This window comes from Triturus cristatus, chromosome 1_2 (assembly GCF_964204655.1).
Source record: "Triturus cristatus chromosome 1_2, aTriCri1.1, whole genome shotgun sequence".
Lineage (NCBI taxonomy): Eukaryota > Metazoa > Chordata > Amphibia > Caudata > Salamandridae > Triturus > Triturus cristatus.
In genome coordinates, this window is record NC_140580.1 from 275,191,818 (window position 1) to 275,217,671 (window position 25,854).

Genomic DNA, 25,854 nt, shown 5'->3' on the forward strand with positions numbered 1-25,854 from the left:
CTTTCCCTAGGGTCTTCTGTATATGGAGATCACATCAGAGTGTAGTTAAAAAAATGGGCATTTCTACAACTTGATTGTCATCGTTACTCTGGGTGATGGTGATGTCTGTGGTTTGTCAGGAGTCTTTTCATTGAGTCTTCTGTATATGAGGATCACATTTCAGAGTATTTCACCTCTTTAGGGCGTGCCAAGGTATGGTATCGTTCAGGCCCTCTTTGTCTGTCTTAAGGCGGTGGACCCAGCGCTGTTCTTTTTCAAAGAGGGTGCGTTCAACATTGTGGCCTTTAAACAGTTGGGTTTCCAAAACAACCCATTGTAGGTCTTCTGCGGTATGTTTGGCTTCAATATAGTGTTTACTCATTTTTGTTGTTGCTCTTTTACATGTGACGTTACTTCGATGCTCAATGATCCTTTGTTTGATTCTCCTGCACGTCATTCCTATGTATCTCAATCCACACGGGCAGACAATCATGTACACCACATGGGTGGTGTTGCAGTTTGTGTGGTGACGTAATTCCCATTTTAGGTTCGGCAGTAGTTGTAGGGTCTTGGTCACTTTCGTGAGTTTGCAAACCGAGCAGGTTCCACAAGGGTAGTGTCCCACTATAGGATTCAGATTCCATACTGTAGTTAGGGTTTCTCTTGGACCGATGTCTCTGGGTCTGGTGTGGACCAAAATATCTTTGATGTTTTTCGTTCTCCTGTGGGCAAATCTCGGTTTAGGCCATTTCAATGTGTTTGAAGTCAAGATTCCCCAGTTTTTATTAATGATTTTCTTCACTGTGTTAGATTCGGTGTTATAGGTTGTGACGCATGTGAGGAGATCTTTTGGTTCTTCTCTCTGTACAGTGGATAGTAGGTTCTCTCTGGGCTGATTGCGGGCTCTTTTCTGGCATCTTTTTATGATCTTGGTAGGGTAGTCTCTCTTCCTGAGTTGATCCTCTAGACCTCTTGCTTGTTCTTTATAGTCATCTAGGTTACTGCAGTTACGTTTTAAACGTAAGAACTGACTGTAAGGTAGATTGTCTCTGAGGGGTCGGGGGTGAAAACTGTTATAGGAAAGAAAGCTGTTCCTTGCTGTCGGTTTATAGTAGGTTTTGGTGTGCAGTGTGCCGTTTTTGGAAAAGATGGTTACATCCAGGAAATCCAGTTGTTTCTTGTCTGCTGTGGATGTAAATTTGAGACATTCGTCTCTGGTGTTTATCCATGTTAGGAAATCATTAAGCGCTGATTGACTATCTTCCCATATCATGAATATATCGTCTATGTAGCGGCGCCAAAACTTGATGCCCTGATGGAATGGATTAATGGCGGTTAGTATGTGCTCTTGTTCAAAATTACTCACATACAGCCCTGCTACACTTGGAGCAAATGTACTGCCCATCGAAGTTCCATGGCATTGTCCAAAGAGGGTTCCTTCAAATTCAAAATAATTTTCTGTAAGCGCTAGTCTGCAGCATTCCAACATGAAATGTCTTGGTGTTTTGTAGGTCCAGTTATCTGTGAAAAGAATTTCCTCAAGAGTATCCAGAGTTTTCTGTTGGGGTAGGCTAGTGTAGAGACTCTCTACATCTAGACCTACCAAGAGCATAGTGTGTTCATTGTAGACCTGTCCCTCAAGTAGATTAAGGAGATCACGGGTATCTTTTAGATAAGTTGGTGTCCTTTGTACCAGAGGTTTCAGGAATTGGTCCGCAAACTGAGAAAGTGGTTCTAACACAGAACCAATGCCAGACACTATTGGGCGTCCTGGTGGTGGAATCTTGTTCTTGTGAATCTTTGGTAGAGAATAGAAATACGGGATTCTTGGTGATTTGGTTTTTAAGAACGCAGCTTCTTGGCTCGAAATCCATTGATTAATCTCTGCTTCATCTACCATTAATTCAATGGTTCTTTGTAGTCTTTTTGTGGGATCAACAGGTAGTTTAACATAAAATCTTTCATTAGAGTGAAGATCTGTACATTGTTGTTGGTAACCTTGTCTGGTTAGTAGAACAATGGCTCCTCCTTTGTCCGCTGGTTTGATTATAAGGTTGTCATTTTTGCGTAAATCGTCCATCGCTCTTTGTTCCCTCTTGGGAAGATTAATATAGGGTCTCCTGTTCGTGGAACCTAGATTGTCTGCTTGCTGCATTATGGCTTGTTCGAAAGCTTGTATCTCAACCGGAATTAGGTGCATGGGAGGGTTGAAAGTAGACTTAGGTCTCAGGTGTGTATCTCCTTCTTTGGGTTGTGTTTCCTTTTCTTTGAAAAAAGCCTTGAGTTTTACTTTTCTGCAAAATTCTGCTAGCTCACATTTCAATTTGAAGATGTCGAGTGTCGGAGTTGGAACAAAGCCCAGGCCTTTATTAAGAACATTTTCTTGGTCTTGTGTCAGTGTGACTTTAGTCAGATTGACTACCAGTGATTGGTCGTGCTGGTTCCTGGTTGGTCCTTGGTCATGCTCCGGGTGTGCATTTGTCTTTCTGGTTCGTTTCAGGTGACTGTTTTTCTTCTTCCTCTCTGGCGTCCAGGGCCTCTCCCTAAAAAAGAGGAGGGCTGTGGTTGCATATTCATCATCGTGCCCATGTGTGGTGGGCCTTGAAAATAGGGGTTCATCCATCCTTGATAATTAGGTACGTAGGGTTGGTAGAGTGGTGGTGGATGTTCGTAGTACCTGGGCATTTGCCAATTGTTTCCTCTCTGGCGGCGGTTCCTCCTATTTTGGCCTCTTCCTCTCCTTGAGGTTGTCCCTTCGTCGCTACTCCAGTCAGAGTTGTTGTTGGAACTCTCTACTGAGGAATCATCGTCTTCCCTGTCTTCAGGGGTAATGTAGTCCTCTCTTGAGTAGGGGTGCATCTTCTCTGTTGAGAATTTTCTTAGATCTTTATTCAATTTTTGAATTTTATTTTGAGTGATGTACTCCCTTGTTTCGTTCATCTCTTTGTTTATTTCCTCAAGTTTTTTCTTGAAGACTGAGATATGCACTGTTGTCTTGAGTTTGGCTTCACTGGTTTGTATGCTGATCGTTAGAGCTTCCACTAATCGTGTTGCTGTTTTGATGATTAAGACTAAATAGTCTCTGGTACACTTCCATGAAATGGATGACCAGTCTTTACGGAAGAGTATATCCTTCAAAAAAATGCGAGGAGCATTCTGTACCCAAAGGCCTTTGGGTGCTGAGTTAGCGCGTAGGTATTCCTTCATTATGATGCCGTGGATGGCTGTTCTCACTAGTTCTTTCTTGGTTTCTGTAAGTTCGTCCCACTCATTGGTTTGTGTTAATGTTTGTGCCAGGTCTCTGTCTTGTAACAGAGAAGATTCCGAAAGGATAGCGTTCACCTCTACCAGTAACGATGGTATTCAAGATGTAAAAGATGCCCATCTTGTCAACTACGCACACTGCTCTATGTATTCCGTGAAAGGGGAGCATCAACAAACGGAATTGCCTAAAACACTTTACCACCATTATCTCTGTCCAATTGGCGCCACTTAAGATGCGAACATAATAAAGTGAACCCCTTCTTCACTTATGCACACCGCTATTATACTTATCCCCCATAGACTATCATGCCAACCATAAGTGCCCTCACGAAGGCCAACCAAGACCGACTAGTCCTACTTTAATTTCAATAGAACCGGTCTATGAAAAATGAGCCCAACCGGGAGCACGTCAATCCAGGGTAACGTCAGAGTCAGGACAAGCTATTCTGCCTGAGTAGCCGGTAAGCGACGGCGAGGCGAGCTCTCCACATCGCGGTAACCTGTGAGTTAAGTAACCTAATATTTTCCCCTTCCATGCAGCAATTGGCACTCACCTAACTGACTGACACCCTGAATGAAGATGTCCAACTTGCGAAACAAGGTAATTGACCCAGACATTTTGTTTCTTGTTTTTGGCTTCGTAACGCTGTATCAGCAGACGGCAACGCCGTTAGTTCACATAGTTTTACGCTTTCAGTGCACTGAACCTTCAGTTTGTTATTATCACCCAACAGTCTTATATTGAGACACAACACACTAAACTGCTTAGCTAACAACCACGGCTCGCTTTCTCATAGGAAAACGATTGGTTATGAGAATAATAACGATAAACTAACCGCACTACTTTAGCGGCCTTTTTCAATACAATCAAGAATCACACCATTAAGAGAACCGAGATAACGTTCACAAAACCCTTCTGTAGTTAGCCCCCCCCCCCTTCTTATTTTAATAAGTGTGCACCCTGTGGTAAAAATAAGGCGCGACAGCATCGCAGACCATCGATTAAAGATATTGATGTCAACAGGTTATAGAGCACCAGAATATCGTTTTAGCATTGTATAGTATCACGTTAGGCTGTCATATAATCCTTGATTGTCTTTACAGGAGCAGATACAATCGGTCTGACCTCCTCAAATTTAAGGTGGTGAGTACTTTTCTCCACCTCCAGAATAATAGTGGAGAGCTTACTATAGCCCTCTATTTCACCTTTCGGTCCTGACGAAAGCCTCTAGACCCTGCATGGGGCTAAAACATGTTGACCAGATAATACTAGATTTATACCAGTGCATTAAACTAATAATTAAGTTTATCCACATGCACGAACACCATTTTTAATTTCCCTCTGTCAAGTACCCCAAGAATAAAGGACACAGGATTTGACTTTAGGAATTTTAACAGCACAGTTCACAGAGCACGAGCACGCCCTCGTTCCGTTATTTCTGACCACTACTGCACAACCAGTTGGTCTTCCTCCATGGGGAGGTTAGCATTTGGACAATAAAAAGCCCAATGATCATGCTATCACGATACACTACGGCGGAGAATCAAGATATACCGCCTTACGCCAGTGTACGTATATGAGGGTTTTTTAAGGATGCCCAACCACGTAAACTAAAAGACCCTGGTACACAGGACAAGTGGTCCATTTCCCCACCCTGATAATTTTGTACTAACCTCTGGAAGCCGAATGGACCTCTGCTTCTCTTTCCCTCCCCCCTATTGATATACTACTCCAACACACACAAACATATCTCGCCACCTGCAAGTTAGTTATGAATCTGTTAATGAATTAGTTTGAGGGTGGGGTAACAAACATAGTTGGAGGAGAGGTCTCTTCGAGTCATCTGACACTTTTGTTTTCCAACTTTTCCATTGGTTCCATCCTGTTTTCTAACTTTTCTTATTGGCTCTTTCTGTGTGTTTTGGGAGTGCTTTTGAACAATGTGTACGAACTCTATACAGTATAAAACCCTGTGCGCCACAGAGTGAAGTGGCAGTCTCCTGAGAACCTACTTTGTGTACTTCTAGGATAACTGTACTAGCTGCAGCTAAATAAATCTGATCTTCTAACGCTGACAGAGTGTCCCGTGTCTCTGTGTAGCGAAGCAGGTGAACTCCGGAGACTTTGGGCGTACACTGCGCCGCCAGGCCCAAAAGTTCTGGTTCTTCAGTAGCCCTTCACATTGGATGTATAAGCCCCGGGGATGTGGCAGTCCCCGGGGCTGCTGGGACCATGCGGCCCCTCATCATTATTTTTCTCGCCCTCTGGACCTGGCCCACACGGGGGCTTACAGAAAACAAAGCGGGGGAGCACATTCTTTTAAAAAAAAAAAAAACATTTGGCCGGATTTGCAGATCCAACGCAAATCCCGCCAAATTATTTTTCAAAAAATGCTTTTTATGTGGTCCTGGGGGTCCCTGTGAAACCCCTTTGCAGGCTTGGGAGGTCAAGGTGTTTCTACTCTAACCCCTTTTCTTGATTTTTAAAGTTTTTTGATCTTTTTTTGTGACTCGGTTCAACTGAGTGACAAGATGGCTACCAACACTTACTGGTTTGAAGTGTTGGCAGCCAATCAAATTGCAGGCACGGGATCGGGAGGGTTCGCAGATCTACTGTGGCCACAATTGTATGTCTGAGAAACGTTTAAATTAAAATAAAGAAATTTCCAACAACACAACCCCCTTATTCGAAAGTGCAAAAGGTAGTAAAGTACAAGCACAGCTTAAAACTATTTTCCCAATGGGGTTCGACAGTTGGTACAACACATGCCAAAGTTGGTTTCGGGAAAAAAGAACAATTGAAGGACAGAATGTAGAACAATTTCATACATTCACCCCAGTACAGAGTTCTGGGCCTAAATCCATTGTTTTTTTGCTTCCCATGTCATTCCAGTTTGAACCCAGCCATATGCAAATCAGTCTTGACCCTGCGCCCAATGGGAACCGTCCAGCCCGAACTGCCAAGCCATGTCATCCCTGGATCGGAAACAAGCATCCTAGGACCGGTTTTGGGCTTTCACCCCTCATCAGCCAGGTTAGCTTGACTCCAGTGGCATGGAAAGCAAGGGACCCACGTTTGGGCATACCCGTCCAACTCGGGGTGACAAATTCTAAAAGAACAATTGAAGGACACAATGCAGAACAATGCCATTTATTCAACCCAGTACAGAGATCTGGGCCTAAATCCATCGTTTGTTTGCTCCCCAGGCCATTCCAGTTTGTACCCAACCACATGCAGAGTTGGTTTGGGGGCACAAGTTATGAAGTCTTGACTCAATTCATTATGTCTATAGAGATTTTAAAACATTAGACCACAGGTGGTGCAACAGCTGCTCACTGCCTTGGATACACTTGCATAGTCTAATCCATGCTGACATAAAATTGACAATGGAATGGACCACAACTCTACTTGTGTCAATGCTAAGGATCCTAAAGGCCTCCAAGTGCCATATGATTCCCAAGTTTCTACATAGAGGAACTTTCCATTTTGCTCTTTGGGTACGATACACCATAAAGAAAAATAGGATATGGGTTAGAAATTCTGGCGCTCCTGCACAAACAGGGCTGACATCACCCCCAGAGCACTCCAAGGACCAAGTACTACAGAACCTTTTAGTTGGGAGAGTCTTGTATGTGAACTGGATGTACAATTTACGTGCGAGAGAGGAAGTAATTTCATCAATTGTAGGCTCATGCTGGGGACATGGTTTGACATCTTTACATTCCATTGTTAAAATTCCTCTACTCTTAATCACAGTATGAACAGCTACATACTCTCAGTACGTGTTTCTTAGGCCTGCTTTAGATGTTGTGCACATCTCTGCAGGGAAAGACCAACATTTCTCCAAATCCAGTTTCCCCAATAATGCTTTAACACAGGTAAGCCACAGTATTTTCATTGTACATCCTGGAGACATTAGACTAATTTTCACCGTTTTACACATTAGACATTATCTCTAAGGCTCATCCGATATGGCTCAGGAGCTGGTGAAGTCCACAAATGATATCAGTAGGTCAGAAGTCCACACTCTGTTTTCTGGGATATACCCACATTGGGATCATGGGTGTGCTAACTGAAAGTTCCAGTAGTGATCTAATGAACGTATGTTCGACCTTTGTCAGCATTTTGGTGTTCACACAGCCCTATATTTCTGAGCCATACAAAGCTGCTCCTAGGGTCTTTATATTATATATATCAAGGGCTGGTGCCACCCTCTTGGACATTGTTTGTCTATGAATTTTGGTTATGCTCACTGTGTCGTGGGTTAGTTGAGTGTGGGTTTTTTGGAGTTGGGGAACTAATTTGGAGTAAGTTTTACTCCTAAATAATTGAAATATGACACCTCGTCCATTGGGTTATTACCCAAATACATCCTTCTCTTATGATTTTTAAAAAAATTCTTTTGATTTGCAGAGCGGAATAATATAAATGTGGTCTTTAGATATAACCCCCGCTTAACACAGAAGACATTAAAGTAATTTAGCCATTGTTGTAGCCCCCAAGGGGTCTTAGACAGTAGTAAGGTGTCGTCAGCAAAGAGTACCGTACCTATATATTTCCATCATAGAACAGGTGGCACTCCAGGTATTGTTTTAACATACAGTAAAATGTTATCACCAGACCTAAATATAGCATTTGATTTTTTCTGTGAATATATATTTTATATGTCTGGATGTACACATTAGTATTGCTGATGTAACTTATTTGAAACTGTGTATTTTTATTTTAGTTCATAGCTACAAAAATATGATCATGTTTTTGTACTTCTCTCAGTTGCTGCTCGTTTGTCGGACGTCGTGGTGGAGGTCCTCAAGCCATATCAATTGGCAAAAACTGTGATAAATTTGGAATTGTAGTCCATGAGTTGGGCCATGTGGTGGGATTTTGGCATGAACATACACGCCCAGACCGAGATGAGCATGTCACGATAGTAAGAGAGAATATACAACAAGGTAAGAATTTTATTCAATGCTTCATGAATACGTATTGTGCCAATACAGAAGGAATTCACAAGGTATTATAACAGGAGTTTGTCAAATCATGTTTTTGTTTCTACTGGAAACTGGAAAATCTGATGCCAAGAGCTTGCAGTGTGTTATGAAAATTCCAGAGTGAAACTATTAATGAAAACTCTGCTCACTGAATTTACATAATATTCGAGGGTAGGTAATTGTTTAAGGTAGCTTTGAAAAGTATCATCGACTTTTGATTTACAGCTGAAAGACAGTGCTAAATATATATACAAAAAAATGTAGGATCCCCAAAATGTTCTTAGGAGCCCTTTGCTGGCTCTGTTGAAAACAAAGGCTGTCTGTTCTTGAATCCACGTTAAACCTTTTGCCCTCACCCCTACTCTTCTGTCTTTTTACCTTATTCTTGCAGTTTTGTTTTCATCCCTGTTTTCTCTCAGTCACTTTTTCTCTATCTTTTACTTCCAACCCCTTTATTTCTCTCTTGCTCTGGGTGAAAGCCTGATGATGAAAATAAATGAGTGCTGGTTTAAGAACTGCTGAGTGCTTTAATAAACCAGTGGGTAAATATGTCAAGGACTTTTCTGCCTGTAACGATTGGAAAGCAAATTAAATTTGTTAAAGTCTTTGAGAAAATATGATTGTATACTAGTTTATTCGTTCGTTGCAGAATATCCCTTCTTATAACCTAGAAAAGTAATAAGTCTGTTAAATAGCTTGGGTACACACTCGCTAAAGAGGTCTGTGTGTAACCTGCAGATTTAACAAAATGGTACCCAATGTATTGCATTGCAAAAAGACTGAGCTTTTGAGCCTGAAACTTGAAGGATACATGCAAGTCCCTGCAGCACGAACATATATCCACTGGGTAGTAAACAGACTTTAATTGGCCGTTTTATTAGAGTAGCAATTGTAAATTGACATCTTTCTTTTTTTGCTTGTTGTTGATAGTCATGGACCTCCTCCCCTTTCCCCCATAACCTTGTATTGCTACCAGAATTCCTTCTTCCATTTGAAATTGTTTACAGAAGTATTTTTCAATAGGTCTGAAGCCAAGATTCTCACTAGAAAGTTTGAAGTTTGTGGCCTTTCTTTAACTACTCCAAATCTTCCTGCTTAAATCAAGCAGTTATTAGATAACAAAAAACACATAGGTCCCGCTTACGAGTCTGGAGGTCCATAGACGACATGTGCCCCACTGTGCGCATGGACCCCTGTTCCTGCATGGCATGGACTTTTAAGTTCATGCCATGTAGGAACTGTTTTAGTCGCTCCCATTGCTGTGCCCGTTTTTAGAGGCACCGCCTTGGAAATGCCAAAAACCACCCCGCTAGACAGGAGGAAACTCCTTATCTGGAGGGCGGTTTGTCCACGGTTTTGGCAGTGCGGTGGTAGGGCGGACTCAGCACCGCACCGCCAGAGTCGTAATCAGGCCCTTAGTGTCTAAATCCAGTTGAGCAATATGGAGATCTTCTACAAAGATCTGCACATATCTGAATTCTCATCAGCGGTCTTACCTTACGAATTGCTCAATACAACAACACATGTGTATCAACCTAAAGAGCTGTTATGAAATTGTTTCATTACGTAACTGCATTCAGTTATAGTCCAACATAGAATGATAGGGCCTACTAGAAATGGTAGGTGAAAAACATAAATTTGATCAGTCATGCTTTTGAATCTGTGTATTCTCTCTGAAACAAAGACATCAATCAGTTCTGATCAGCCAGTGTGTTGATCTAAAATCCTCAATTTGAGAAAAAAAAAGAATTTTATCAGGTTGACAAGACCAAACGTTTCGAACCACTTTAGTTCCGAAGCATTTTAATTCCATTTTGTTTTTTGAGCTGATCACATAAATCCTGCTTCTTGTTTCATTTTTTTGTGAGCTTTTTTATTTAGGGAGCCTTCTATATTCCCTCATCACTTCCCCTGTCTGGTTCCTGTGCATTTTTCATCTTTGTTTTTCTACTTCTGTTCTTCGTTTTGCTTTTTGTCTTTGTTGATGAGGGTATTTTACTTCCCCCTTCAGACGAAGTGCTGCTTTTCTGCCTACCTTGTCCTGCGTAGAACATTTTTCCCCTTATTCCTCCTTTCCCTAGCCCACCACCTTTTCCATTTATGCCTACTATTCTGTTTTCTTTGTTAAAAAGTAAATACTTCTTGTTTCCACACGCCTCCTTTTCATTTCCCTATCTTTTCATGTTCCTTCTTAAATAAAAAATGTTGTCCTATTCTTCACCTGCCCTCTTATTATCCTGTATATCCCTTACTGTCTATCTCTCCTGTATTCCCCTTAGGGATGTTTTTGAAAATGAAAACAGACTCTTGCAACAACATCCATCTCCGACTTGATAACTGCACTTTGTTCTTTCAATAGAATGACATAGCAAAATGGTGTTTACTGGATTTTGACAAAAAAGCAATAGAAAAAAGCCAGCAAAAAGGTTTTACATTTTTCTTTTTTTTTTTCCAAAACATTTGTGTAACTGTGTAGGTTGTGTTTTTTAATGCTGGCTGTACATGACCTGGTCAGTCATCTCATTTGCTATGAAATAAATATATACAGCATCATATAAGTAAAGTAATGTTTGCTCTGTTTTCTGTAATATTGTAGGTTCTAAAACTGTAATGCTCGTTACCTTTAACAGCCTCCAGGATAGAAGTGAATACTTTTTGTTTTAAAGTGAATTGTCCGTGAAAGTTACAGGCATTTGTAGAAACCCTACACATTTTAAAATGTTGACAATCGCGGATGCAGTTGCCAATATCACAATTGGGTTGGTAACCAATGTTCCCTATAACTTTTTCTCTGGCAAGGGAGTCTCTCTGTGTACTGCAACCAAATCTATGTGCACCAAACCCATGCAAAAACTCACTCAGAAATCAGCACAGTGTGAGAGCTCACAAATGGTAAAATTAGTTTGATTAGATTCACTTTGCCCTTTCAGCCTCTCATCTTTCCTTTACATGTTGTTAAAATGAGCACATTTGAGTTGGTTCATATCATTTTTATCCCCTCAAAACTCTATCCTTCCTTACAAGGTGGAAAAATAGTGTATACAAGAACTGTCCAGAAATCCACTGCTGCTTAAGCTTTTTACCCTACATAGCTTAAACCCTATGTTAAATACACTCAATACAAATTGATATTTGGAAGTGCAGACAGTTACACTGAATATATTGAGGTCATTTTATTAATTATCATAGGATGGCAATTTAAAATAAGCTGAGAGCTGTAAGAGGTATGACTTAATTAGGGCTCCCCGTTTTCCGTTTTTACAGATTTTTACAAATAAATAAAGATAGAAAACACTGTTTTCCCTGTCTGTATTTATTTTTATAGGCGGAAAAATACAGATAATGTAGCTTCTTTTGAGTGACTCACCATGCTGAGATTAATAACTTTCATGCTTAAATTACAGCATATCTCAACATGTATATGTGCTATTATACTATTTTTTTTAATGTGGGTTTATTATTTTATTATTTTTGGCTGTGCAATGTGCTAAAACTTGACATGCATCAAAGTATGAGTGCACGTTTATCTTTTAAATAAATGCAGAAATATATGAGTTATCAACTCATCTGTTCTCAAAACACAAAATTGTATGGATAAATACAGACAGAAATGTTAAAAAAATACATACCATAAAACCGGGAGCCCTAGATATAATTTAGGAGGTAGATTTAATGCAAATGTGGAGTACAAGAGACAAGGTTAATGTTTTAAAGATTAGCTCGTCAATTAGTTCAGAGGTGAAGTAAATGTCATAGAATTTTAAACCACTGAAATGCATTCCACCTGTTTTAGCCCAGTTGTGGTATGAAGCAACAGAACCAATCATAGGTCAGTAAGTCCAACTTTGCTTCGGAAGAAGCTGTCCAAACCAAATCTTCAGCCCAAATCCCTCCTTCCTTAAATGCTGTTGATGGTAGCCCTGTCACCTTTAGTGGACACTGGACTCCAACAGAGGAATACTCAGGATACACTAGTGTGGAAGTCTTGGAGAAAATTTTCTAATTTCATTACCACATTTAGAAAATCCTTTACTAGTAGAAACTCTTAGTCTTATAGATATCAGTGCGCTGGAACATCTTCCTTATATGGATCAAAATAATCAACAACCATTATAGTACCAGAAAGCTATAAGCACCACTCCGTTTTATACTACATGATCCATCATGTGCAGGTGACAAGATGTAATTGGACATAGAAGCCACCTGGGACCCTGTCTGTCATTTATATTCCTTTTCATGCCTAAGTGCTACTAGAAGCTTGCAGAGATGCAGTTGGAGCAAATCTTCAAACTCCACACATAATACCAAAAATATTACACAAAGACTACACTATGAACCAACACTGCATTAATTATGCATCACAGGCTTTGTTGTTAATTTACCATCCAGAAAGAGCTATGCTGCCTCGAGACAAGCAACTCAAATGCTACCATACCTTATAGCCTTATAGCCCTATATAACAGGCTATACTCGGTCATTAATAGCCCGCTCCAGAGTATAAGCCTGAGCCTTTGGTTCGGGCCTTAAACAAGGGAGCAGGACTTAATGCCAGTTTAGCCCAGCTACAGAGGGCTTTAAGGCTATTAAAGCATCCCACCACTAGAGGACAGAATGTTCTAACAAATAAAACAAAGGCCTCAAGGAGTCCGAGGGCATTGAAATGCCTCCCCTTTGGATCTGTGAGGACTTTTTTCACAATAACAGCTGTGACTGACAACTTTGGAATGTTGGAGCTCCAGGCTTTTACTGGCCATTAGAAGCCCAGAGCACTCCATTGTTTTCAATGGATCTCCCAACATTCCAATGTTCTAATATGGTTTGTTGTATTTCCTATTCCAACAAGCTTGCTCATCACTGCCACTTGGTGAATTCCTCAGAGCACGTCATGGCTAGTTCTATAATGCCTAGTTGTATGAGTTGCTACTTTGCCAGACCTGAGTGAACTCTGACGAGAATATGATTTGGCTGGTTGTATAATGCCCATTCCTATGGGTTGTTTTCTCCTATTCTCTGTGGACTCCTCAGTGTAATACTATAGCTGGTTTTATTCTATTCCAATGCATGACACCAAAATACTTTCCACATAGGACTCACTGCACTCACACATTTTCTATCCATCCGCACCCTTTTGTATAATGTATACATGTCTCATCAAGCACCAGTTTTTCCTAAATCCTCACCTAGATGCCCCAACAAAAACATAAGAGCACAACTCTGATCCTCATGCATGACATCAAAATGTTACCATTGAAAAATCCACATTAGAGACACACTCCTCCATCCTGGGCTCCCACAAAGTCATGTGCTACCCATCTGATATTGCACTTTGGTTCCCTGTCAAGGTAATTAAGCTCTGTATACATGCAGCTCAACACAATACAATGGTAAACAACTGTATCCACCATGGATACAGCCCAGTAACCACCTTCTACCCATGTGCTCAAATAAAAGCTTTCACATTCCACTGCTGCCTTTATTACCTAATGTTCAAGCAGTACGAGATCGGAGTAACAGGCTCAGTGCTGGTAGCAAGTGCTATAAAAATACCTTATTAGAACCTCCTACTAAGTGGATAATTTACTGCCGTGGGTAGACACCACTATAGGATGTGGTCCTAGTAATACATTTGTCAACTAGCATCTAATCCTGACTTTTAGTGTACCAACATTTGATGGTAATACTGTATTTAAATTATAGGCATGGTCATCAACAGTGGCACTTCCCTTGAGACAGCAGTCCTGCAGCTTAGCCATCAGAAACTTCCCTACCTCCAAACTATGGAACTAGGATTCTTGTTTTAATGTCAACCTTCCCATTTGGCCACATTGTATTCTCCGGACCAATCTCTTTTTGAACTTTTTTTTTTTGCCATACTATGGAGCAATTGGAATGAGACTAAAAGCTGTTAGCAAGTGACTGATTTGAATCAAATACTGAACTAGAAGCCAGCACACATTGGAAATTACTCGGTGGAAAGTGCCCAGTCTCCATCTGTTCACCAAAATGTGCTATTGGTGGAATGTTATGGCCCTTGGAGCAAGCTGAACTGTTACAATCTCAGTTTTCCTATTTAACACACTATTTTACCTCAGGCAAATAATACTGTGTCCCTTTGTTCATTTTTCTGCCACTATAAGAGGGCTTAGTAATAAAGCTCAGTGGAAGAAAGGAGCACCAAAGACAGTTTTAGCACCTGTTCTCCGCAAACCCTTTTCATGACTAGATAAGTATAATTGACAGACGGTGATCATCTAGTCTGGCACCATCGATGATTATGTAGTCTCAGGTTCTGTCTTTTATCTTAAACTTGGATTGCAATAAAGATGTGTGAAAATTTCAAATGCCAAAGGCATCCGAGTGGTGGAAAATATATTCCTTAGATTCCTGGAGCTAAACAGTTGCTACCACATCAAAAAAGATGTGGCAGCCGCCATTGTAGGACTTGTGACTCAATCCCCTGTCCTAGGAAAAGATGAAAAAGGTATGTAGGGGTAGGGATACCCTAGCCCCCTCGTCTTGCTAGAACCAGAGGAACCACTCATGGGGCCAAAAACGTGGATCTGCTGTCCAGTCAAAAAAACAAAAAAATATGCCCCACCTGCAGCCCCCCACAGCACTTCCCTTGTTGGGCCTCCCATCGCAGCCCTGCCGGCTCACCTGCTTGCACTCATCATGGGTGCAGTGGGAGCTGTCATTGCTCCAACCATGCAGGACCTGTTTTCTTTTGCTCCTGCGAGGTGGGAGCAATTCAGTCTGGGTGTGGGCAGCAAAATGTTTGGTTCTCCCATCAGGTGAAAGCAGCTTCATGTCCTCACCTGGTGGGAGAACAGTAGCACTTTCCCTGCCCATGCCCTAGAGCAGGGAAATGAACGGCATCCCGCAGACTGGAGACCCCGGGGCACTGTCACAGAGTCGGCACCTGGGGCCATTTTATGGCTCAGTGATGGGGGCTGTGCACCCCCTTCCCCTTTTTTCCAACTATCAGTTCTAGGTGATGGGGTTCCTGGTGCCTCTTGGAGGCTTGGGGAGTGGGGCCACATGACCCTCTACCCCTAAAACATATGCTGCACCTCCCCCCTGAGCCGGGGCCCACCCCAAGAGTGGGTGTTTATAAAAATGGGTGGGATCCGATGCAGTTTTTAAAAAAAATGTACATCTGATTTCTGGATCCTCTGTAGATTTGTGGCAGAGGCCTAGTGGATCAGGGTATCCCTAACCAGCACCCTATGTCTTTTTTCGTGTGCATTTTTTTTATGACTCAATACTGAGTCCTAAGTCCTAAGATTGCTGTCACCACTTCCTGGTTGATGTGGTGGCAGCCGGCAGCCAATCACTTCTCAAGGTGAGATCTTTTGGCTCCTTGGATCCTCTGCGGCATGATATATACAATTTTATGGAACCTTAATGTTTCCAAAACTGCTGAATGGATTTACACAAAAACACAAAAATTACTCTTTCTGTACTAAACAAGCTAGTTTTCTGCATGTGAAAATCCATTCAGCAGTTTGGGCTATAGCTGTGTCTAAAGTTCTTATGGAAAAAAAATGGGGACAAAATGCTGTAGGAAGCCTTCCTTTTTTTCGCCCCCACGTGATGGACCCCCTGAAACTTTCCATGCCAAAATAGTTAAAACTAAGCTCTGTTTTGGAAACTTTCTTGGAGATTTGTCAAACAGTGCCAAAAGTATTGCAGCAGAAAAAAGGTATTTCTATGGAAATACGATCCTAACTAGAACTACCTAGTGGCAACCACCACTGGTTAAAATATATCTATATACCTATTATCTACTGGCGGTCGCCAGTAGATAGTTCTAGTTAGGACCGTGTTTCCATAGGAAATCTGAAAATTCTATTTTGAATAACTTTGGCGTCGGTTGACGGATCCTCGCGAAATTTTCAAAACTAATGGGGCGCTCCGCTCAGCTCCTACCCTGGAAGTCTCGGGGTGATTCGTCAAGCGGGGGCTGAGAAAAAAGGGGGGTCCCAAAACGCGTATTGCCCATGCATTTTCCCTTAGGACCTTTAGTCGAAGGTACAGCCCGAACGGCTGAACAGAATTACTTGAAATTTGGCAAAGAGGTAGTCCTCAGGTCAGGGATGTGCCTTTTGCATATATGGTGTCAATCTGTTGAGTAGTTCCTGAGAAAATTGCAGTTAAAAGCACATAAATATCTATAGCCGTGCACCGTGCGCGCACCGTGCGCGCACGGTGTCATGCGCGAGCGTAATTCTGATTGGTGGATTCATGTCAGTCAACATTCGAATCGGTAGAAATCAGGAAGTGTCGGCCGCCATTTTGTGTGTGACAGTAAAAAAGAAAGGTGGAGAACGTGAAAAGGGGGCAGGGTACAGAGTTCCTGACCCTCTAGCTTTTGTCAGGGGGTCCCTGAAGGACCATGAAGGGTGAAAAAAACATTATTTTTTTTTTTTTTTTAATCACGGGGTGCACGCAGGGTGCGCGCAGGGCGCGCGCACCGTCACGAGGTGCGCGCACGGCGGAAAAAAAATCATAAAAAAAATAGAATTAAAAATCAAATTTAAGTGTTTAGATGTTAGGTGGCTCTAAAAAGAGCCGTTGTGTTAATTGAGGGACAGAGGAACAAATAAATGGCAAAAATTATAGGGTGCCGCACGTGTGCTGCTGTATCTTGCTCTCTATTAGGGGAAAGCTGGTGTCCCCATAAGAGAGAAGAGCATTGCACGCATTGCACCGTATATGCACCCTCTTAAACAGAGGGTGTATATCCAGAGGAACAGAAGCAGGTGAAGCTGCCGCCGCAGATGAAGTGCTCGGCTGAGCTGCTGATGATGTGCTCGGCTGAGCTGCTGCGGATGTGCTCGGCTGAGCTGCTGGAGGGTTTTCTCTAGCAGCTTGAGCATAAGCCACAGGATGTACATCTCTAACGTGCCTGATCATAGTGAAGATACTAAAAGAGTATTTCATTTTAGGATCTCCTCTTGATAAGACACGATCACCAAGAGTGCAGGTGACTTTTGGAGCATTCACCTTCTTCTGCCCCTCTGGAAAAGTGAAAAATTGCCATATAAAAGAGTTTTTCTGTTTCCTCTGTCTCTGTGGCACAAGGGTCCCCTGCTCACTCCCAGAAGATGACTGCTGCTCTGCCATTCTCAAGTACTGGAGTACTGGAAAAGCTGCTCAGCTCCTTCTCCCAGGGAATCAGAAGTAATAATGAGGGGAGTGGGTGTGGTGTTGGAAGTTTCTGGAACTGAAACTACTATAAACCAATGAAAAGTGTTGTTTCTAAATCACATGACTTGCCGTGCGCGCACGGAGCACGCACGCCTGCGCGTACGGAGCACGTGCGCATGCGCGTACGCGCACGGAGCACGCGCGCGTACGCGCACAGAGCACGCACGCATGCGCGTACGGAGCATGCGCGCATGCGCGTACGGAGCACGCGCGTACGGAGCACACGCGCATGCGCGTACGGAGCAGGCGCATACGGAGCACGCACTACGTACGCATGCGCACGTGGAGCACGTACGCATGCGCACACAGAGCACATACGCATGCATGCACCATGCGCGCACGGTCAAAAACACGGTCAGTGATGTCATCAGTGATGTCATTTGAGATGTCATCAGTGATGTCATGAGTGATGTCACTGACCATGCCAAGAGTGATGTAATATGTGACGTCATCAGCAGTGGATTGCGGGCGCGCGAGTTATAGTTAGCTGAACTAACTATAACGGGGGAATTTCAATGGTTTTTTACGAGTGAAATGTCCAGCTAACTATAACATGTGTGAAACCTATGGTTTTTTCAGTGAATTTGCAAGGTTTTTTAAATGCTAATTCCTAACTATAACGTGTGTGAAACCTATGTTTTTTTTAGTGAATCTATATATATATCTATATCTATTACCTACTGGCGGTCGCCAGTAGGTAGTCATAGTTAGGACCTATTATGCATAGGAAATCCGCAACATTCTATTTGGAATAACTTTGGCGCCGGTTGACAAATCTTCGCGAAATTGTCAAAACACGTGGCCCGCTCTGAAAGTCTTGGGGTGATTCGTCAAGCGGGGGCCGAGAAAAAAGGGGGTCCCAAAACGTGTTTTCCCCATGCAATTTTCCATAGGGACTGTTAGTCGCAGCAACAGCCCAAACTGCTGAATGGAATTACACCAAATTTGGGAAAAAGGTAGACCTTGGTTCACACTTATGCCTTTTGGTTAAATGGTGTAAATCCGTTCAGTAGTTCCTGAGAAAATCAAAAGTAAATTCATAGATATATCTGGGCGGAGCCTAACCACACATCTCATCGTGAGATCTGATTGGCTGTCAGCACTTCATCCAAGAAGTGTTGGCAGCTATCTTGGGACCAATATACATGATAGCACCTCATTAAAAAGCATTGCAGTTAATTGAAGGTTTTAAGACTTCTGCTGGGATATCGTGAATCATGTCTGAGAGAAAACTATTTTCTCATGCTTTTCCCACAGAGGTTTGGAAGGTGATCTATAAGCTAAACTGAGAGCATATTTTCCGTAAATTCACAATATCTTTCTCAGTCATGTGAGAATGAAGTCTGACATTCTCAGTAAAACATGTACATCCAACAAGCGCAGAGACTGTCAGTTGATTCCTTTGTGTTCTACTGCAGCTTCCCAGAGTGTTCTAAAGAATAACTAGAGCGCTAACAGTCTTACTTATGACAAACGTATGGCACACCTGAAGCCATCTTGATTGGAATAAAGTGGTAACTCTTAAAACATTTAATTTAAAAAGGAACAACATGAGGGGGTTCATTTTGCCATAGAAAGTATGATTAGTGCTGCAGAAAAAGAAATTAGAGCACATTTTGAGTGACTTCTCAAATCCTCTTCTATTTCATTAAAAATTCTGACATGCAGAGTGAAACATGCACTTTCAATACCAGCAGCAGACTTCCCTGGTGAGCAGTAGCTTTTCTACAGTGATCTAATGAGCAACTAAAGTGCTAACATTCTGAATTTTTGGCAAATGTGTGACACATCTGAATGCCTTCTTGATGGAATCAAAGTAAAAAACTGAAAGTATTCCTACTAAGGAGACTGTTGGAAATTAGGAAACTGCATAACAAATAAGTCTCCCAAGATGGCCACCAGAGACAAAAGAGCTCAAATGTAGCACAAATATCACCCAGATGTAGCCCAAGTATAGCCCAATGACAGAATGTCCCAGAGTGTTCTAAAGAACAACTAGAGTGCTAACAGTCTTACTCATGACAAAACTATGGCACACCTGAAGCCATCTTGATTGGAATAAAGTGGTAACACTTAAAACATTTAATTTGCAAAGTAACACAATGAGGGGGTTTATTTTGCCATAGAAATTATGATTAGTGCTGCAGAAAGAAAAATTAGGGCACATTTTGACTTCTCAAATCCTCTTCTATTTCGTTAAAAAATTCTGACATGCAGCCTGAAACATGCACTTTGAATACCAGCAGCAGACTTCCCTGGTGAGCAGTAGCTTTACTATAGTGATCTAATGAGCAACTAGAGTGCTACCATTCAGAATTTATGGCAAATGTGTGACACATCTGAATGCCTTCTTGATGGAACCAAAGTAAACAAGCGTTGAAAATGCAATAGGTCTCGCCCTCGTTTAAGTTAAAGCAATTCAGTTTGTAATTAGGTGGCTTTTTAGCTTTGCTTATATTAGTATTTTTCAAACTTTTATGTACACAACATGCATATGTATGCATATATGTATATGTATATGTATGCATGCATTTATATTTGTATTTATATAGATATGCGGATTATATATATGTTTATATATGTATGTATATATATATATACACATACATATTACCTACAGGCGGTCGCCAGTAGGTAGTTATAGTTAGGACCACGTTTCCATAGGAAATCCGCAACATTCTATTTTGAATAACTTTGGCGCCGGTCAACGAATCCTCACAAATTTTTCAAAATAGGTGGGGCGCTACGCTACGCTCCTACCCTGAAAGTCTCGGGGGGGATTTGTCAAGCGGGGGCTGAGATAAAAGGGGGGTCCCAAAACGCGTTTTTCCCATGCATTTTTCCATAGGACCTTTAGACACAGCTACAGCCCGAACGGCTGAACAGAATTACTAGAAATTTGGCAGAGAGGTAGTCCTCAGGTCAAGGAAGTGCCTTTTGTAGGTTTGGTGTAAATCTGTTCAGTAGATTCTGAGAAAATAGCCTTTAAATCAATATATATATCTGTGCCCGCTTACGGTACGCTTACGGTGCGCTTACCGTACGCGTACGGTGGCGTGCGCGAGCGCGATTCTGATTGGCTCTTAGATCTTAGTAAACATTCGAATCGGTCGAAACCAGGAAGCGGCGGCCGCCATTTCGTGTGTTTCACTCAGAAAAAAAAGAGTGATATCTTGAAAAGGGGGCAAGGAGGAGAGTTACAGACCCCCTAACATTTGTAAGGGGGTCAAAGAAGGACAGAAAAGTACAAAGAAAACATTTATTGATTTTTAAAAAAATCGCGGGGTACGCGTACGGTAAGCTTACCGTACGCGTACGGTAAAAAAAAATATTAAAAATGAAATTAAATGCAGATTTAAGTGTTTAGATATTAGGGGGCTCTAAAAAGAGCCGTTGTGTTTATGAAGTGATTTTTTAGTGGTACCTACAAGTAAGTACCGATGCAGAGTCTAAGGTTCAAGAGGAAGACTCTGTTCCCTTCATCATTGAAGTGCACACCATCTCCTCTATAAATGTCTTGCATGTCGTAACGCAAGTTGTTGTGGTAAATGGAACCCATACCATAGTCACGGAGGAAAGCAGAAACAGATTTGTTGACGTGCTTTCTTGCTTTGTCAATCTGCGGACAGAAATGATTGGACCAGTTCCATTTTTGCCTTTGGCATATGTTAGAAAACACAAAGGCAGTTTTTGGGAAAAGTGAAAACAGTTGTGCAAAGGTCTCCTTCATAAACATTTCCAGACCTACCCCAGTCAAAGTGCCTAGGTCATTGCCACCACAGTGCACTATTATGAGGTCAGGGTGTTGGATTTGCATGAAGGATTTCACCAATGGCATCAATTGGTGCCACTTTAACCCTCTCTGACCAATCCATTTAATGTCTACATTTGGTAAAGCAAGGTCTCTCACCATACCTGTTTTCTCTGCATACTTTTCACTCCAGAAGACATAGCTGTGCCCTACAATCCACACTGTGAACATCTTCAAAGGAGAACTGGATGCACTCAGGAGGTGTAATTCAGTAGAATGGTAAAAAAGAAATGAAAGACAGTTTGGAAATGGAGGCATACATATTTTTTTCATAAAAAAAGAACTGATTGGCTGTTTCATACCATTCTAGAATAAAAACTAGGCTGTATGTGTAAATTAATAGAAGCATGTTTTGTATTGGTACAGAAAAATGTGTTACCAAAGAACAGTACTATGGATTTGCTGTTAGGTTTGAAAAGTCAAGCACTCTTGCTCTGTGGAATTGAAACATTGTTTGGTGAACTTCTGACCTAACTCCACACAGCAGTGTTCCATGAGCTGTTGCTATGGTAGCAGGCAGAAGTCAAGTTGGGGGAAGGGTACTAGGCAGAAGTCAAGTTGGGGGAAGGGTACTTTTGGAAAAGGGTTGGTTTTCAACCAATAGAAATGTGTGATTACATTTGAAAAAAAGGGGGAAGCACTGAGATTTGAAACTTCCATGTATATGTGTGGAAAAAGAGAGGGAAACTTTGCCATTATCTGGTTCTGCTGAGAGGAGAGAGGTGTAAAGAACAGAGATCCTGGCTCTGATAATCTGCTGTTTGAGTGCCACATTTCTTTCACAGCTAACTAATTTTAAAGGTGAGTTTAGAGTTTGAGAGGGGATGTATATGGTAAATTAAGAAATGAATAATAGAAATGGAATTCCTTTTGTTGAAGTTGTGTTTATTATTTTCTGTTTTGGGAGAAATTTAAATGTGAGGAACATGTAAAATAATATGGACTATGTTTTCACCATAAATTAAGGTGTACTGGTAAAAATAAAGAATACTTTAAGGGTTTGAGGTTGGACTCAGTAATGCAAATACATACAGCATCAGTAAGGCTGGTTGCCCTTGCTTGAGTGTAGGCAGTTACCCAGGTTACACATGGTGCTGGTCTGAAAAAGCAGTTTGGACATGTGCTTTTTTAAGAATCTGAAAAGTGGATTCATAATGTGTCAGTCTGTAAAAGTGTTTATCACTTGCCAAAAAAAAGAGTAGTAAGTGTGCTTTCAAATTGGCAAAGAAATTTCGTTTTGTGACTAATGTGAAAACATGAATCTGTGTGCAAATAGGAATTACAGGCAGAGATTTATTGCGTATTGCTCTGGTGATTTCACAGTTGCATTAGATGGAAAGGGGGAGCCATTTTTTGGTGCAGAAGCAGACTCTTAGCACACACCCAGCTGCTTACCCTGTGGAATCATGCACAGTATTCACAAGCGAGTGGGGTTTGAGGTTTCAGTCAGTAATGCAAATACATTCAGCATCACTAAGGCTGGTTGCCCTTGCTGGAGTGTAGGCAGTTACCCAGGTTACACATGGTGCTGGTCTGAAAAAGCAGTTTGGACATGTGCTTTTTTAAGAATCTGAAAAGTGGATTCATAATGTGTCAGTCTGTAAAAGTGTTTATCACTTGCCAAAAAAAAGAGTAGTAAGTGTGCTTTCAAATTGGCAAAGAAATTTCGTTTTGTGACTAATGTGAAAACATGAATCTGTGTGCAAATAGGAATTACAGGCAGAGATTTATTGCGTATTGCTCTGGTGATTTCACAGTTGCATTAGATGGAAAGGGGGAGCCATTTTTTGGTGCAGAAGCAGACTCTTAGCACACACCCAGCTGCTTACCCTGTGGAATCATGCACAGTATTCACAAGCGAGTGGGGTTTGAGGTTTCAGTCAGTAATGCAAATACATTCAGCATCACTAAGGCTGGTTGCCCTTGCTGGAGTGTAGGCAGTTACCCAGGTTACACATGGTGCTGGTCTGAAAAAGCAGTTTGGACATGTGCTTTTTTAAGAATCTGAAAAGTGGATTCAAAATGTGACAGACTGTAAAAGTGTTTATCACTTGCCAAAAAAAAGAGTAGTAAGTGTGCTTTCAAAATGGCAAAGAAATTTCGTTTTGTGACTAATGTGAAAACATGACTCTGTGTGCATATAGGAATTACAGGCAGAGATTTATTGCGTATTGCTCTGGTGATTTCACAGTTGCATTAGATGGAAAGGGGGAGCCATTTTTTGGTGCAGAAGCAGACTCTTAGCACACACCCAGCTGCTTACCCTGTGGAATCATGCACAGTATTCACAAGCGAGTGGGGTTTGAGGTTTCAGTCAGTAATGCAAATACATTCAGCATCACTAAGGCTGGTTGCCCTTGCTTGAGTGTAGGCAGTTACCCAGGTTACACATGGTGCTGGTCTGAAAAAGCAGTTTGGACATGTGCTTTTTTAAGAATCTGAAAAGTGGATTCAAAATGTGACAGACTGTAAAAGTGTTTATCACTTGCCAAAAAAAAGAGTAGTAAGTGTGCTTTCAAAATGGCAAAGAAATTTCGTTTTGTGACTAATGTGAAAACATGACTCTGTGTGCATATAGGAATTACAGGCAGAGATTTATTGCGTATTGCTCTGGTGATTTCATAGTTGCATTAGATGGAAAGGGGGAGCCATTTTTTGGTGCAGAAGCAGACTCTTAGCACACACCCAGCTGCTTACCCTGTGGAATCATGCACAGTATTCACAAGCGAGTGGGGTTTGAGGTTTCAGTCAGTATTGCAAATACATTCAGCATCACTAAGGCTGGTTGCCCTTGCTGGAGTGTAGGCAGTTACCCAGGTTACACATGGTGCTGGTCTGAAAAAGCAGTTTGGACATGTGCTTTTTTAAGAATCTGAAAAGTGGATTCAAAATGTGACAGACTGTAAAAGTGTTTATCACTTGCCAAAAAAAAGAGTAGTAAGTGTGCTTTCAAAATGGCAAAGAAATTTCGTTTTGTGACTAATGTGAAAACATGACTCTGTGTGCATATAGGAATTACAGGCAGAGATTTATTGCGTATTGCTCTGGTGATTTCACAGTTGCATTAGATGGAAAGGGGGAGCCTTTTTTTGGTGCAGAAGCAGACTCAGATTCAGATTCAGATTTTAAAGTCTTTATTTCGATAATAAAATCATAAAAGACAACGGAATTCACGCAAACAGTTAAGATGATACATTACAAACACCACATACTGACCAATTTACACACAATAAAGACTATACATTAAAAATAATCCAAGTTAAACATCCCATTTATATTTAAACGATCCGATTATGTATACAGTTTCTTTTGTTTAAAACATAAAATCAATAAATAAAACCATCTTAAAATACTGTGCAATATCCAGCTGTAGATTAAAACTTTTAAGGACGAATCATATGATCAAGCAATTCCTTGCTATTTATGGGCTCTAATAATCCAAACCCAGCCTAAAGATTTCGCTGTGCTCACCACAAACAACTCTGAAGTATTGGTCTTTAGTGCCCGAATCGCCTCAGCGGACCTACCACAAGTAAGGCGTTGGAACAAAGGTTTTAACCATTTTTTACGAGGGTCGTGGTACTTGGGGCAGGCAAATAAAACATGACCCTCTGACTCCTTATGGCCAGGGCACCATTTGCAAAATTCAGTTACTCCTGTGCCCCAATTTTTAACAAATGTATTCAGGGGCAAGGAGCCCACCCGAAACTGATGGTAGAGTTTCTTATCCAACGGCCTGGTAATAATGTCCCAATAGTTCTCGCGTGAAGGGTCCAGCTTGTTAGCCAGGAACCTGCCTGTTAAGCTAGTGGAGCTGGAAGCGGTTACTAGGGTTTGTCGGACCGAGGCCCAGTACAATGCTTTGAATTCATGTTTGGAGGGAAACACGTTAGTTCCAGGAGACAACCACAGCTGTTCCAGACCCATTTGGACCAAAATGGTTCTGACCGTACGTAGCCATGGAATTCTCCCGGATCCCTCCAGGGACCTAACTTCAACAAGCTCCTTAGCAAATAAGGCAAGGTCAGGGGAAGACCAAATCCGTCTCCAGAAGGCAACCAATCTGTACCTTGCCATCTCATTGATTGGATTGCACCCTAGGTCCAGACAAAGGGGTATAGATGGAGTAGATTGTGGAAGCCCCACTAAATTCCGCAAGAACTTGCACTGTGCTTTAAACAGGCTAGATAAATCCACGTACGCCCAAAGATCCGCTCCATATAAAATAGCAGCGTTAATCTTTGCGTCGTAGATTTTTAGCGCGGGGTGTACTCGTTTGGTAATGGTTCTCTTTTGTTCCCTAAGTAGACAGCCAGTTAGGCGGGCCAATTTAAACTGCTGTTCGACTACCTGCTCTTTCCATCGCAGGCGAAAGTCTAATGTAACCCCTAGGTAGGACATGTGATCTACTTGTTCCAAGTTAACACCACCCATCGTTACCGAGCTCCGAACCGAGGTGTTCCTTGTGAATACCATGAACTTAGTTTTGCTCACATTTACCTTCAGATCGTTGATGACACAAAACTCCTCGAAGCGGTTCAATGCCCGTTGTAAACCGCTTCTGGTCTTAGAGAGGAGCAGAGTGTCATCGGCGAAGA

General features: G+C 41.7%; 1 protein-coding gene across 1 annotated transcript in view; it reads left to right on the top strand.

The window, feature by feature from the left end:
- TLL2 (tolloid like 2) overlaps nt 1–25,854 on the top strand; it is a 2,438,103-nt gene that overhangs the window by 1,134,322 nt on the left and 1,277,927 nt on the right. The window contains exon 6 of the mRNA XM_085603672.1: nt 8,018–8,196. Coding sequence (XP_085459798.1) covers nt 8,018–8,196 — 179 coding nt within the window. The remainder of the gene's footprint in view (nt 1–8,017; nt 8,197–25,854) is intronic.